Source organism: Zea mays, chromosome 1 (genome assembly GCF_902167145.1).
Source record: "Zea mays cultivar B73 chromosome 1, Zm-B73-REFERENCE-NAM-5.0, whole genome shotgun sequence".
Lineage (NCBI taxonomy): Eukaryota > Viridiplantae > Streptophyta > Magnoliopsida > Poales > Poaceae > Zea > Zea mays.
In genome coordinates this window covers 17,911,866-17,928,163 of record NC_050096.1, presented here as the reverse complement: position 1 = coordinate 17,928,163, position 16,298 = coordinate 17,911,866, and the positions used below count along the sequence as shown (strand labels likewise).

At 47.5% G+C, this 16,298-nt stretch overlaps 2 protein-coding genes and 1 non-coding gene across 4 annotated transcripts; 1 reads left to right on the top strand and 2 right to left on the bottom strand.

Moving 5' to 3' along the window:
- Positions 1-2,663: 2,663 nt before the first annotated feature.
- On the top strand, positions 2,664-2,863 carry LOC111590738 (U2 spliceosomal RNA). The gene has a single exon (XR_004855775.1). It is a non-coding gene; the product is annotated as a U2 spliceosomal RNA (small nuclear RNA).
- Positions 2,864-6,170: 3,307 nt separating this feature from the next.
- LOC109940762 (uncharacterized) lies at positions 6,171-9,286 on the bottom strand. Its single transcript, XM_020540953.2, has 3 exons — positions 8,341-9,286; positions 6,668-8,246; positions 6,171-6,591 (listed from the first exon to the last, which is right to left on the bottom strand). Exons 2-3 carry the CDS (start codon positions 6,997-6,999, stop codon positions 6,324-6,326), a joined length of 600 nt encoding a protein of 199 aa, XP_020396542.2. The 5' UTR covers positions 7,000-8,246; positions 8,341-9,286; the 3' UTR covers positions 6,171-6,323.
- A 2,003-nt stretch (positions 9,287-11,289) lies between these two features.
- On the bottom strand, positions 11,290-13,923 carry LOC100272889 (dihydroflavonol-4-reductase). Of its 2 annotated transcripts, NM_001347889.1 has the most exons (6): positions 13,821-13,923; positions 13,373-13,707; positions 13,080-13,208; positions 12,244-12,408; positions 11,792-12,097; positions 11,315-11,695 (listed from the first exon to the last, which is right to left on the bottom strand). In NM_001347889.1, the coding sequence occupies exons 2-6, from the start codon at positions 13,628-13,630 to the stop codon at positions 11,555-11,557; spliced, it is 999 nt and encodes a 332-aa protein (NP_001334818.1). In that variant the 5' UTR covers positions 13,631-13,707; positions 13,821-13,923; the 3' UTR covers positions 11,315-11,554. The 2 variants fall into 2 exon arrangements, with proteins under 2 accessions (NP_001140814.1, NP_001334818.1); NM_001147342.1 differs by lacking the exon at positions 13,821-13,923 and having other exon boundaries at positions 11,290-11,695; positions 13,373-13,781.
- Between the last annotated feature and the right edge of the window lie 2,375 nt (positions 13,924-16,298).

Sequence of the window (16,298 nt, the reverse complement as noted above, 5' to 3'; positions counted from 1 at the left end):
ATGGGGTTATCTCTCTAGTGAGCTCATGAATAGATATCAAAGGGCATGACCGTAACGCCCTGCCCCGTAAGAGAAGCAGATAATCTGCCTAGTACTATGTGCCTTCTGTGCGAAGATTCTCACACTAGGGTTTGTGGATCAAGGCGTAGTCCTCCGCTTACTCGTGCAGGGTTGGAACACACTGGGATAGGCTTTGGTTCAAACCTAACAAGTACCTCTGCCGAAAAGTAGTATATAAACAGTACGGGAGCTCAATGACATTGATCAGAAAATAAGAGTGAAAATGGTGGGGATTGCTGTTCATTTGAGGGGATTTTCCCTTTATTTTCTTTATTGAAAATATAAGAAATGAAATTAAAAAAAAATGAGGAGGGAGGCCAGCCGAGTGGGCCGCTCAAGGCCTGGTGGCCGAGCAGCCCACCAGCTAGCTCGTCCCGTAGGGCACGCGAAGGGGCACCAGGGTGCCGTAGAAAACCAGAGACTGGAGGCTTCCCAGGTGGAGGTGGCGGCGGCGTTCAACAGATTTTTTCGATCTGTGCGGCTCGTTCGTCCGGATCTTTCGGTAAAAATCAGTTTGCTTTCTCTCCTCTCGGCTCCTTAAATGGGAGCTCGATCCCCTGGCCGTTGGGCTCATCTCTCGGCAGACGCTCGTATCTGCTTTCTCTCCCTGTTCACTGCTCCAATCGAATCTCGGTAGATTTGTTCGATCTCCTGTGGTGATTCTCGCTGGTGGTGATTGGAAGAGGGTAGAGGTGATCCCTGCGCTCGTGTTGCTCGGTCTACGTGCGTTCTACTGCTGTACCAGTGCACCTGTGTGGTGCTCTGTGGGCTCTGATTATTGTCCACCGTGGCCTGGTGCTTGGGCTCCCTACTGCGCGGTGTTCCTCTTCTCGGGCTGGTGTCGAGGACGTCTCCCTCGACTCCGGCAGCGGCTCTAGTATCTCCGTCAACCTCCCGCCGTGCAGGTCCGGACGTGGGCGGCGGAATTGGTTTTCTGGGACAGAACCTCGTGTTCGCTGAGCTGGTCTTCCCACGTAGACAATCTACGTGCTGTGAGTTACCCGTTGCCTCTATTTATTTATTGAGTAATTTTGTGCAATCTGCTAGTATTATTTACTTGGGTGTGATTGCACAATTTGTGGGCGGATTTATTAGCTCAATGATGATAGCGGTGTAGTGAGACAACGTGACAGTCTGGGTTTTAGTGTGTTGTTAATTTTCAGCATTGATATTATTTGTGCCTAGTCATCTCTTTCACTATATTGTGCAGGCTGATTATTTAAGTTCATAAGTGTTCCTTAATTCCTGTGCACACTGTTTTGATCTTGATATTCATGCTTGATTTCTAGGCTTATAATATTTGATCTAAAACCCTGATTTGGTAAGATAGGACTGTCACGTTAGTCGAGGATCTTTGATCACCATTTAGCGTTGGAGGGCTGTTTAGTGCAGCAACCCGCTATTTTGAGAGCAATATTTTGAGATAAACAATTATGTTTATTTGTTTAATCTGCCTTCTTCATCTGCAAGCCATGTTTAATTATGAAATGGACCTGTGTAGCTATTTTACATGTTTACATGTCTTAGAATTGCTACTGTTCATTGCTGCTATAATTACATATGGCATTTGTCTGAGTTATATGCTTGTTTTATTCGGAATTAGAATATTTAATTTATTTAAATATGAAGGAAACATGTCACTTATTTCTCTAATATTACAACACAAACAGTTCAAGTGGAGCTGGTACCATGTCCCGACTTTTGCACCTTACAAAGTCTAAGGTGTGTCCTAACCATTGATCCTTTGCTAGTGATGGTCAAGTCCAAACAACAAAAACTGCTCTTGCTCTTCACCATGCTATCAGATTTTATCCACAGCTAGATTATCAGAAAAGCTCGTTAGAAAAAGTTGATGCCTTGTGTCAATCCATTGGTTGTATTAAAGTCTTGTTTGACATGGATTCTTCATCGGCCATATTAGACATTTGAAACATTTTTTTTTTTGTCAAACAGAAAGCGACAAGATTTCATAGAGGTTTGGGATAGGATGGAGCTCGTGGACTCATTGTGGAAGGATATCTGATTTGTCGCTACATAAGGAGCACACGCACGAGCTGTCGAGCACAGTCGTCGTCATCAGGACCGGCAATTGCATGGGAGACCCTTATCTGTTTCTACTAATTACACTGCCAAGTGATATGAAGTGTCAATCATCTTACTTCGAGACAATTTTCCTGATATGAAATGAACCTTATATTTTTTCTACTAGTGGTATGCGACACTGATTCGATGTACTCTACGCTTGACGACGAGCGATGAGAAGATTAACAATGGCAAACAGTCCAGTGAGTTTTTTTTTCTTCCTGTTCGAGCAACTCGTGTCATCGTGTGGGTAGCTGCGAGACGGCGAGCGGAACACAACAACCGGTCGTCGAATCGAAAGCTCTTAACAGGCGAATCCAAGCAATGGGCCGGACGCTACGTGAAGCCCAGCAACACAACACAGGCCACTTTCACTCTCATCGCTATGGTTGCCCGATCCTGAAGCCGCAGCGTTTGTCGGATGGAGAGGAAAGCGTTGCAGGTTAGCACCACATCGCCTGCCGAGAGCAAGGCGCAGAGGGAAGCAGCTACAAAACAGGAGGCACGCACCATAATAAAGCATACCTTTCTCGGCCTTTTGGCTAAGATCAAGTGTAGTATCTGTTCTTATCAGTTTAATATCTGATATGTGGGCCATGTGCTCACTTCGATATTAAATTTATTTTTTTGTGGGGGAGGGTCCACTACTAATGGCTTGCCATTAGGGGCCCTCACGCGTCGTCCAGCTATTGCACTGCTGGCCGGACGTGGCGCACCCCAACCAAGACAAATTGCAATTTCTCTGTTTGGGAACTCTTCGGTGCCATGAGGCTGGTCTCGGCGAATTAAAGCAACTGGAGTGGTTCTGGTTCTGTTAGATATATTATGTGGGTTATGAGCTATTGTCATGTGTAGTAGATGAGCATGTGGGCTTGAGGAGATATAAATATAGGTCATGTGTAGTAGATGAGCATGTGGGCTTGAGGAGATATAAATATAGGCTGAGTCATCTGTAAAAGTCATCAAACAACAGAATACAAAATATCAATTCACTGAAACCCCGTCTGCTCTCGTCTTTCTCCCGTCTTCCCAGCTCCAATCTCCTGATCTCCTCTCTTCTACCTTCTGTGGTGCTAACATTTGGTATCAGAGGAGTTGCAATCCTTGTCGATCTACCTTCTCCATGGATGTGGCGATGCAGCGCGTTCTCGACGAACTGGCGCGCATGGAGCTCCGCTTGACCGATGTGTTGGCTGGCCGCGGTGGCAAGCAAGCCCCTGCATCCTCCTCCTTCGCCACGCCCTTCGACTCGTTCAAAGCCTCCACAACTTCCTCCACCGCCGCGCCACGGTACGACGACGACGTGATTGGCTCTTCGGCGGGCGCGGCGTACGACGACGCGTTCGCCACAAGCGCTCGTGAACGCACTTCCTCCTCCTTCGGTGACGACCGCATCGAGGAGCTCGACGTGTGGGATGAGGACGCCGCAGGGCTGCCGCGCCTCGAATTCCTGCTGTTCCGCTTCCTCGCCTCCGTCGAATCCCCGTGCCGTATAGCCGCCGCAGCATTCAGATCGGCCGACGAGTTGGCAGATCGGGAACTGCGGTTCGACGAATTGTCCTTCAACGACGAATCGACACCGCATCACCTCGCGCCCACCCACGAAGTCCTCTTCTTCTCCGACGGCGCTGACCCCTTCTTCGGCGAGGAGCTCGACATCCTTCCTACCTCCGAGTTCGACGAGGGTCCCATCTTCGACGAGGAACCCTGCTTCCATCGCAGCCTCCTGAATTCAGATCCAGACTCTCTCTACGACTGAGTCGAGCGCATCATCGCGCTCTCGTCTGACTGCACCGCCACCAACTCCTTCCGCGTCGGCTCCTGTGACGACAACCACATCGGAGTCAAGCAGTCGTCTGTGGACACCCAGTCTCTACGCACGGCATCCTCCGCAGGAGAGTTCGAGGCGCCATACCGCGATCGGCGCGAGCAGCCACGCAGGAACGAGGCCCTCGACGTCGTCTGCGAGCTGTACCGCGACCGGCACGAGCAGACGCACGGGTACGAGGCCCCTGATGCGCCGTCGTTCTCGTCAGGCATCGATGACGACATCGACGTCGTGGAGGAGCTCCACGTCCTGGTGAGAGGCCACCAGAGGGACGCTGCGAGCGCCAACGTGGTTGACTTCGCCTCCACGGTGGGGGACGCCACACCCCAGGCCACCGAGACGCGGCTCAATGCCGGATGGGTGCGCTGGCTGGAAGGGCGGACTGGCCCCTACGACGACATCGCAGCAGCACAAACCCTCTTCTTCGATTTCTCCGACGACGACAGCGCCAGGACTTGCGATGTCACTGACGTCCCCGTTGTGCACTCCGCGCTCAAAGTGTTCGACCAAATGTCCAGCCGTGGCTCGAACGCCAGCCCAGGCTTTCGGGATCTGGTTTTCCTTGCCGCGTCTGCCTCCTCGTCCTGCAGCATGGAGGACGAGCGCCCCAAGGTGCCTTCCTCCATCGGCAACAACATACACTTGGTCTCCAGGTTCCTGTCCTCAAGGCTCGATGGCGGCGTGAAGAAGCCGTTGCAGGAGTACCTGCTGGCGCTCAAGTACCAGAGTACTAAGCTGCTCATCAGCAACACCCTAGACACGATGGTCAAGCTTCAGGCGGCGCTGCTCCTCGCCCAAGGGTGCGTCTCTGAGCAGCACCCAGACACACCGTACCAGCAGACCAACTCGCAGCTGCTCGAGTTCACGTGGGGCCTGGCCAACAGCGGAGCTTTTTGGGATTATGATCCTCCCGTCCGCTGGCTTCGCCCCGCTGGTACTCCGCAGCGTGTCGTCGCTCCTCTGGTCTTCTCGAGCTCGCCAACTCGCCGGTAAGGTGAGATTTTCCTTTGAGCACCCGCTAACAGCGCACGCCCTCGGTAAAAGACGTCGATGCCCTCCCCATTCCTCAACTCACCGTCCCCTATTGTGACCTAACCCTAACTCTTAGAAGCTCCTCCTTCCAGCGCCATCAAGCTCCTTCATCGGAGGTCCTCCTTCCCTGCAATGCCGTCGAGGGGGAAGAAGAGGCTAGTGGTCGAGGTGGATCTCGATTTAGATCCTGCAGCTGAGGTCACCGCCGCCTTCGATCGACTCTGTGTTTCCGTAGTGAACAAGCCGCCACCAGCTGCCGCCGTTGGTAAGGATTCAGCCTCCTCCACCTTGGTCAACAATGTAGCCTTTGGTAAGGATTCTTCCTCCTCCGCTCGATCTCCTCCGACGATGTCCACCGAACAGCCTCACTCATGGAGCACTCCGGCCGTCACCACTCCATTGTCAGCAGCATCAACTGTGCCGGTAACAAAAGCACTACTTCTTCAAGGACTGAATCGAGTATGGTGGCATGAACTGAATTTAGTACTGAAATGGTTGCTCTTTTTCTTTTGTTTTGCAGTATGCCAGGTACAAAGAGGTCTATAATGGCCTTAATGACGCCATTGAAGAGATGCAGAAAGTAGCGATGAATTTGAAGGCATTGTCTACTGAGTACATTGTTCCTGAGCCTTCTTCGGGTAAAGAGATCTTGGTGAACCAATTAATGTGGCGCGTTCATGAGCTTGCGCAGTCACTAGATGAAGCATTGTATCGATCTCTACTCGCTCAGGCCGGTCCTTCACCACCCTTGTCTGAGTATTTTGACAACGACAGATCAGATGATGAAGCCCACATGATGAGTGGTGGGGATTGGGCTCTGGAAGATGTTAATTTTGAAGAGATTCGGGATCGTATGAGGAACTATAATTTGGGAGGCAATGCTTAGCCCATCAACTGGTTGTAGTAATTTGTAATGTAGTATTTGTGATGTAATACATCTAGAAAGTCTTTTGTCGGCAACAAGAGACTACCATATTTGTTCGTTGTTCTGTCAAGTATGTGTCAGTTCGAGTATGTGTTTGTTCAAGTATGTGTATGTTCTAGTATTTGACAGATTAATGTGAGAACAATGTGTGTGTTCGAGCATTTGTCAGCACAATTTGTGAACTAAATGTCTGTTCGAGCAGTTGTCAGATTAAGCTATGTTTGCAGTCGTTGTTGCACTATCTGTCAGGCAATAGTATGTATCACTTGCCATTGCAGGTACTCAAACATATAAGTTCACATGTTCACACAGATTACACTATCTGTCAGGCAATAGTATGTATCTGTCAGGCAATAGTATGTATCACTTTAATAGTATGTATCTGTCCAAGACAGATTAGACAGATTCAAACTGCAGCAGCAGTGAGGCTTTCTTCTTCGGTGTAATCTTGCGTACGACTCTTCTAATCTTTCTTGGAGGCGATGAAAGGCCAGCTTCTGCAGTTGGGGTGTTGACACCAGGAACAACACTAGGAACAGCACCAGCAACAACACCAGGAACAACACTAGGAACAGCCTCTGCAGTAGGGATGTTGACACCAGGACCAGCCATGTTTTCTTTGGGAAACCACTGTTTTGTGGTATTCATCCTTGGTTTTCGTTTTCTGCATATAAACATAACAATCAGATGTATATTATTAACATGAAACCTATATTAATAATGATCTATTTGTGGCTTACCTCTTTTTAGTTCCATTAAGGGGGCATTTTGGGCTTGCTTTCCGATGACCTAGTTGACCACAATTTGGGCACTTTATCTTTCCTCTTAGTATCTTTCTCTCATTTTCATTTTCATTTCCAGATACTTTTTTCTTTCCTTTACCACCTTCAAGGCAACTTTTAATTCTATTCTTTCTCTGTCGACCAACAGATCGTTTCCCAAGTGGTGCCCCTACTTCGTCGGCTAGGTTGACTTTGGGCCAAAAGGACTTATCACCCAGGGACTCAATCATTCTACCATAAGCTTTTTTAAATTTGTCCACTGAAAAATAATCATCAACGAAATGCTCCATTCCTACATCTCGCAACTGTTGCGCTATTATAACCACAAGACCGTGCTGACAAGGTTTCCCAGTGTGCTGCCATTCCAGACATGAGCAATATCTCTGTTCGGCCTTTACAATGTGCCGAGACTGAATGTTGGTGGTGTCCCTCACCTCGGCATGGTAATGATCACCTTTTTGAAGTGCCAAATGACCCAACCCTCTTGTTTTGGCCTTTAAGACATTTAGGATTGCAGGTAGTATCTTTCCACCCAATTTTTCCCCGATCCTCCTTCTTCTAAAAAAAGGTCCATAACCATGCTTCTGATCTTGTCAGCCAGTTCACAAACAGGAAGATCTTTGTAGTCTTTCACCCAGTTGTTGAAAACCTCTGCAATGTTATTTGTTATGTAATCACACCTTATCGCTGGGTTGAAACCACATCTATACCACAACAAAGGATGCCACTCATCTAGACAGTTCTTGACTCCCATCACATCCCTTACATTAGCAAAATGGTGCTCAAAGACAGTGCTTCTGTAAGCCCGTGCAGCAGGATACATGTGTTTGGAACCAGAGAAATGCTTCACATAATTTTGCATTAGATGGCGAAAGCATTCTCTCTTCTCAGCATTAGGGAATATTTCCTCCACCGCTCCAGTTAGTCCTTTGCAAGCATCTGAACAAATTGCTAGTAGAGGAAGGTCTCCAATGGCCTTATGTAACTGTTTCATGAACCAAACCCAACTCCCTTTCGTCTCAGACTCAAAGAAACCAAATGCTACTGGAAACATCCAATTGTGCCCGTCAACACTAGTAGCAGAGGGTAAGTGACCACTCCATCTACCATTGAGTGCAGTTGAGTCAATACTCAAATAGGGCCTACAACCTTCACGAAATCCTTGCAGACAAGGGCCGAAAGCACAAAAGAATCTACTGAAATAAAGTTTCCCAGCCTCAACTACAAGATCAAACTCAATCATTGAATCTGGCATAACCTCCAATACAGCTTCCTTCCAACTAAACAATAGTCTGAAGCTATCCTCCCAGCTGCCATATAACTCTGTTAGGGCCTTTTCTTTCCCTTTCCAGACGGTATCATAAGCAATACTGCAATTGTGCTGCTCTTGTAATAGGGTCTGCAATTCTTTAGCTCCCATATGCGGTTTGTTGGTAAGGATGGGAAGCGCTAAGGAGGCAACCCATGAGCTGGTTGGTGTTGTGGTCTTCCTTCGACCACTAGAAGTGCAAGTGTGGTGGTCAACAATGACTGAAACCTGCATAAAATAAATCATTTACACCGTTTTAGCATCACAACATGGTCCAAAGAAAGTTCAATGATCAAAAAAACAAGTACTAAAAAATACTCACAACTATAGTGGGGGAACCAGCAACTTCGGGTCTCGCATTAATTCTCCAAGGGCAATCACCACCTTTACAGTAACCACGATATCTGAATGGAGCGCTTGACTCAATTCCTAACTCAAACTCATTGTTAATCGCGTATTGCCTTATAGCCAGTCTAAATTCTTTCATATCCTTGTATAAACTACCAACCTTCATAATAGGGTTCGATCGGTTACAAACTAATATTCGCTCTCCTCGTATAGCATCCTTGTAGGGTAATGCACCTATTTCATCATCAGAATCATCATTTCTGTTGCGAACTGGACATGGTCTACAACTAAAAGCTTGTTGTCTCGCATTCGATTCCTGATTATCTTCATCCATTAAGCCCAACTTGTCATACATGACAGCCTCTGACACAACCTCTTGTGCTCCTTCTTCCTCCCATATTTCCTCAATTTCTATGGAGCCCCAATCAATTTGTAAACCCTAAACCGACATACTAGTCACTCACTGCAAACAAAATGAAATATACATAAACAAAATGGCATAACCTTACATCTGCAAATGATGCATCCGGAGGTGGAAGAAGGGGCCTATGAGCAGGGGGGTCGCCTGGTATGTCAATCCCCAAGCCGGCGCACCTCCATTCCTCTGACTCACGATCCTCTCCGTCCATGGCGCAACCAACTACTACTGCAGGACTCAGTGAATGAAGGGAATGCAGGGGTACCAGGGCGCTACACGGTGGGGGGATGCGCCTTCCTCCATGGCAGCAGGGAGTTGGAAGGACGTCCACGCTGACCGAACCTTCGTTCGTCCGTGGCGGACGGACTGGGGAAAATGGGCAGCAGCACGAGTGAAAAAGGAGCAAGAGGAGGAAGGGAGGGAGGGGTAGATCAGTCACAGAATGACTTTTACCGAGGGCGTGCGCTGTTAGCGGGCGCTCAAAGGAAAATCTCACCTAACCGGCGAGTTGGCGAGCTCGAGAAGACCAGAGGAGCGACGACGCGCTGCGGAGTACCAGCGGGGCGAAGCCAGCGGACGGGAGGATCATAATCCCAAAAAGCTCCCAACAGCGGGTACCCGTTCGACATCCGGCCGGACCTGGTGAAGGGCGACTCCGCCGTGCTGCCACCGGAGTTCGCGTTGCTGACGACGTGGTGGCCGCAGGAGGCGGCGCTCCAGCATGAGAAGCCTAATGAGCAGCAGCAGCCGGAGTTGATTCAGAAGGAGCTGAAGCAGTGCTATCTGTCACTGGAGAAGGGGTTCAACTCGATGACGGTGAGCCAGCCGGGCACCCTGTTCCACGAGGCCATGAAGGTTCGCAAGCGACTGGGCGCCATCGTGGACCACATCAGCCAGGACCGGCGCGAGCGACCGCGAGAGCGCGACCTCCTGCTCCTGGCCTTCATTCTAGATAGCCGCGAGACGCTCACCGACGCCCAGATCTCCGACAACGTGATCGATGTCAGGTTCGCCGCCCGCGAAGCCACCGCCAGTGTGCTCACCTGGATGTTCATGTTCCTCGACGACCACACCGCGTTCCTTAAGGCCGTCACCGAGGGCGTCAAGGCGTTCGAGCCCGACCTGATCGCCAAGGCCAACAGCTTCGTCCATGGCGGCTGTGTTTCCGAGCTGTACCACCTCGCGTCCATCGTCTGCGCCAGCGTCAACGGGAAGACATGCATGCAGGCGTGCACAACAACGAGCATGGCGGACGAGTTGGTGGTGTCCGAGGAGGTGGACGAGGTTCTCAACGCCTTGCCCAACAGGCAACCATGGCCGCCACCCAGGCAGTTTGCGATACTTGCTGATGGTGTTCAAGTTAGACCTCTACCGTGGCCATCCTTTTACTGTCATGCAGGAGGAGACTACCACGGTGATGTCTGCATCACTCCTCCTTCAGTACACGGCACAAATCCTGCAAGTGATGCTATGGTTGGAATGAAGATTGTAGCAATTGGAACTGATGACAAGGATTACATACACATTGAGGAACCGAGGAAAGCGGTAGAAGCAAACAAGGACACATTGGCTGGTGATTCTCCTTTCTCTGATGCTACTCCTGCTCCTACGCGGCTACGCCGATGGTGACCATCAGCAAGGGGACACCGCAGAAGCCGACTCCTATTCCAGCTGCCATCTTCGACATGCCCAAGCCAAACCTTCGGAGTCTTAACAAGCCCAAGCACATCCAGCTGCAACAGAACAGCCATCTAGCAAATTTAGCTACAATCAGTTCAGCAATTTACCTGCAACCAGGCTAGCTACACTATCAGCGGCTTGGGGGCAAGCCGCATTTCAAGGAGTGGGGAATGTTAGATATATTAGGTGGGTTATGAGCTATGGTCATGTGTAGTAGATGAGCTATGGGTTATGTGAGCTTGAGGAGATATAAATATAGGCTGAGTCATCTGTAAAAGTCATCAAACAACAGAATACAAAATATCAATTCACTGAAACCCCGTCTGCTCTCGTCTTTCTTCCGTCTTCCCAGCTCCAATCTCTGATCTCCTCTCTTCTACCTTCTGTGGTGCTAACAGGTTCTTGGTTAGCAAATTATTCATGCGACCTTTATATTTTAATTTGCACTATCCAACGCCATGACAACGGCACAAATGGGCCCAGAGCTGTTAAAGACGACACAGCTTTCTGATAGTTTTGGTCTACTGGTGTATGGATTTTGATCTAAGAAGCTGAGGATTTTGCGTTCACTCACTGATTCCATTGACGTTGTAATCAACGGCTACCCTTCCGTCCGTTAATTTGAAAAAGTTATGGTCTTGTCTGCTTATATTATTCTCTGCAGTATACCTTGCAGGATTGTTTGTACTGCCCTGCTGGTGTTCAAATGCTTTGAAATCTTAAGCATGGGTCATGGAATCACGAAATGCATTGAAGCTCCAAGATCTCTTGTATATGCATCGCAAACGCCCAGCAGAATAGTTTGATTGTCTTGGGCACGCCTTTGAAATTTGAATTACCTATGTTTCAATTCAAGCAACTAGTTATACAATTACAGCCTGCAAAGCCTCGAACTAAATACATTGATGTAAAAATAATGCATAATTTCTCTCTTTGTTGCCAACATCAGTATCACACGTCAACATCTTAGATTTCCTCTAGCATAATACGACGTGATGCAATGCCGAAGCATATACACTTCAAAATCCCCAGCACATCCCCAATGTATCGGTGTACATTAAATATGTGATGTGGTGTGTAGTAGAGAACGCTAAAACTTGATTAGTTTTTCTTCCTTGAGCCACAGGAGCATCTCCGACAAACCTTCGGTCAAGTTTCTTGGGGTATAGCCCAGCTCCATCTTTGCTTTGTCACACGAGTATGCCCACTGATGTCTCAGAACACGCACAGTCTGCGAAAGGTGTGAGGGCAAACTGTCAACCCAAAGGACGCCTAATGTATGAATAACGAGCTCAAATGTATTTAAAGGAAGGAACAGTGGACATACAGGGTAACTGATAAGTGGGAGTTTTCCAGTGATGCGAGAAACAAAAACTGAAATCCACCCATACGCTTCAATCAACCAGAGAGGTACGTGGAACATGGGAGCCCTTGTGTTTGTGATATTAGCAACCATGTTAAAAATCAGCACGAACGACATGTTTTCACCAGTGAGGAGATACCGTTGGCCCACTCTGCCCTTCTCCATAGCTGCTATGTGCCCGTTAACAACATCATCAACATGGCAGAACGATTCTCTATCATACCCATCTCCTATGTAACCAGGCAAGCGCCCATTAAACCTCTCTATTAGCTGCAAGCAAATTCGAGGTTCAGGTTGTGGCCATGACTATATTCATAACAAATTGCAAGTGGATGATCATAGACTTTAGATTGAAAGAGATTTAGAATAAATATATTTCATATTTGACATATGCATCTACAAGAAAGTTCTCTTACAATGCGTGAGACAAGATTTCCAGTCGTAAGTTTTCCAGGGCCGTAGAGAACACCTGGGTAGACAATGGTGATTGGCACCTTATCTGCTGCTGCCTGCAGTGCGATTCTATCTGCAAGAAACTTCGATTTCTCATATTCAGTACAAAATTCCTTCCCTCGATGCATCTGCGAATTAGAACCAATAAATTATGTTACAATCTGCAGCAGTGTATACCAAGTCTGCATATACATGTATGAGCCAGTAAGCCAATTCAATAAAAGGAGCCTGGTTGCAGCAGACCACTAAATCCAGTAAGGTGTTGTTTGGTTCACGAATGGTAACGTAAATCACAACGGTAATGATTAACACTCGAGCGACGGCGGTAATAAATTTGAATAGACTGGTATCAATTTCTAGTGTGCTATTTGATTACGATTAGACTTAAACAAACATGTTTTAACGTTATCTGTTATCCATCATGTTACAACTATGTCAATGACCAAACAGACCTAAGTTGTTTGTGCATCCAGAAGGATTGTTGTACAGGGGGGCAATTGGATCCAAGCAATTTTGAAAATATACCACTTGCAGTTCAATGACAAATTGACAATCAAACAATCAATTGAACCAAGCACTGATATAAGCATATCTTGCACCTCTTAGCACCAGAGTCTGTTAAAGACTAGGAACATCTGGATATGGCAATGCACGCACTAGGAACATAACATATAGCTATGTAACAAGGTCACAAAGCCAAAACAATTGTTGGGGAACACCATTCGTTTAATTTCATGGCAAATCTTTCAGGGTTGTGAACAGCAAAAATCCTTGGTACAGCTCACGAGTATAGTCTTACCTGTGTCTCATCTGCAACATAACCATCAGTTGGACCAATTGCAAAGAAAGAAGATGTGTAGATTATCTTCTTCACAGTTGGTGTTCTCTTGACAGCCTTCAACACATTCTCAAGTCCACCTACATTAACCTGTAGCACAGCACAGTATGGAACGCATATTTTCTTAAACCAATCCGACTTATTATGCATTCTAGTTCCACGCTCCAAAATCAGGGGCCGAAACTGATGCTCCTTGTTTTTAAAGCTACGCAGACAGATGAGGGTGTATATATAAACAGAAGCAACTGCCTTACTTTGAAGAAAACGGAGGGGTCGGGCAACCACGGCTCAACGGCCGCGGCGACGTGGAACACGACGTCGCAGCCGTCGAAGGCCACGGCGAGGGACTCGGCGTCGGTGACGTCGCCGTAGGTCATCTCGATGTCGCGGGGCAGGCCGGAGACGTCGCTGGAGTGGCGGACGAGCGCGCGCACGGCGTGGCCCGCGCCGGCCAGCGCCGCGCACAGGCGGCCTCCCAGGTACCCCGTCGCGCCCGTCACCACCACCCTCATGCCGCCGGCGGCAACTGAAGCGCAGCAGCCGCTGATCCGATCCTGGTAGCACTAGACTACACTACACAGCCTGTCTCCTGCTCGAAGGCAACCCAGCAAAGCTTGGGGAAGTCAGCGACACGAGGCGAGAAGAATGATGCGCCTGAGAGCGAGAGGAGGATGTTTAGGGATTTGGGGGGAGATTATTCACCTTATTTAAACTGGATTCGGATTTGCTGCCTAACCAAAGCCGTGAAGAACGATCTGTGTAGTCAACTCCTCAAGACCTCAACCCACCCACAGAAACCACGCCGACTAACGAAATCTTTGGGCCGTGATATACGCGGCCATCCAAAAAAAGGCTTGGGCCGAGAGTGACTGCTGCTGGGCTGGTAAATTCTTTGTTGGGTAGGCCCATGTCTGTCGTCTCTTTGTTTCCCCTTCCGCCATAGCGCATAGGTGGCGGCGCGGTTTAAATTCTATAGGCTAATGCGCGCCTAGCGCGCAATAGTTTGTATGATTTAAAAAACCTACCTTTTCGTTTTAGTTGTCGTTAGACAGTGCAAAATTAAACTATCAAGCGACAATTAAAAAAACGGAGAAAGTATATAATAAAAAGATATTGTATCTAACGCTATTGATATAAATTAACATTGAAGGTTCTTTCTTCGCAGGGAGAAGCACCGATATGATGCTATATATATATATATATATATATATATATATATATATATATATATATATATATATATATAGTATTTAGAGCCCTGGGCTCTCTCTAACTAATGGAAGCCCCGACCAGACGCGCACGCTTTTTTGGCTGACTGTACCATCTAGTTACGTCAATTATAACTACGCGTTATGCTCAATCCTGTTACGTTTTCCACACTTTTGGTGTGCGCATGTTTCGCGGCATCCGGGCCCACGAAAAGATCGTGTCCCCGCAATCTGGGCAGCTTACGTCTATCGGGCCCACGAATCAAGGAACCGAGCACTCATTTTTTCAGCTCATCTCTCCCGTAACTCTCGCGGCGGCCGAACCCTAGCGTCTGCGTCCTTGCCCAGCCGCCGGCCACCACCTCCATCCTCGCTCAGATCCGTCCGCGTCCTCGCCCCCTCTGAACTCGCCCAGCCGCCGGGCATCGGTGATGCGTCCGTGTCCTTGCCCCCTCCAGGCTTGCCCAGCCACCGGGCACCGGCGATCCGTTCGCACCCTCGCCCCCTCCGGACTCGCCCAGCCGCCGACAACCAGCGATCCATCCACGCCCTCGCCCGCTCCGGACCACGCCTGCGCCGCCTCCGCGCCCTACGAACTTCCCGTCACGGGCCCGTACACTGTTTCTGTCTTCCTCGAGAAGGGCTTCCTCTCCATCCCCGGGTTCATCCTCGCCGGCGACAACCACATCGCCAAGTGCCCCTCCTGGTTCTGGTGCATTCTTTACTCATCTCGCCCTGCTCTTGTGATTTTTATTCCTAAATACATCTTTTATGCTAATTTGAATGTGTTATTATGCTCAATTACCAGATCTCGTGTACGCTCCGCATTATAAACACGTAGACCACCAGTTCTATATCATTTTTATGTTCTTTTGGTAAATATGTAGATCCAAGTTATATTTCCCCTAAATAAACTGGACAAACCTAGGAGCAACTACATGATTTATATAAAAAAGATATAGCACGCCAATTCTGTATCGGCTATAACTCTGATTTGGGTAGTCTGTGTGTACATCCACACTTTCAATCAGCTCAGTTGTCACGACCCTCTATCAGTTATGATAATGTGTTTTGAAGATGCTTGAATGGTTTCTTGGTTTTCTGGAATCAGAATAATTGTTCAAACTTTTATTAGCATGGTGTAACCTAATTTGATCAATTTTGAGGAATTATTGCCTCTCCTAATAGACTTTTGCATCTTTCATGTATGTGTACAGGTTGAATTATCAATACTATTTTTAGTTGTGATCGTCAATGTCGTATGCTATAGTAGATAGACTTTTACCAATTACTACTATTTATGATCATTGCCCGATTCTAATTTTCTAAACATTTCTTTGCTGGATTTTGAGAGGGCCTTCATTGATTTCTATAACTCAATATTGCATAAAAATGAAACCGTTTTTCAAGTAATTGGATGGAGAGGGGCTTATAGCCATATGCATCTGTTTGTTTGCATAGTCTAAAACTGAAGTGAACTTAGGTAAGCAGGAGATTCAGTGTAGCATGGCTTTAGATTAAGGATTCAGATGAAAAGATAGCTGAGTTTTAATGTAGCAGGGTGTGTATATTTGCACCTTTTCGTCGTAATCTGATCTTCTAACTCAAGAGATTTTTCTTTTGGTAATCTGATCTTCTAACTCAAGTGTGCATTCAGTTTAGACTGTAAGTTATGTTAGTCATAACAAGCTAGAAAAGATGATCATATTAACAAGGAAAGATCATATTAACAGTTCATGTTACGTTTGCAGATATGGACCTCGATGGTTTTCTCCACATTAGGAAAGCTGGAAGAGCCTTTTGAACTCACTTTTTTTTCTAACAATGGTGTTACGGTGGAACATAGTTTTTGCGTGTATGTACCAACAACTAAAATGTAAACACGACATTATCATAGTTGAGTACAGGAATAATTATCTCTTATATCTTATTGTAAAATCTAAAACAGTTCTCCTGTAGATGGGTAGCTTGC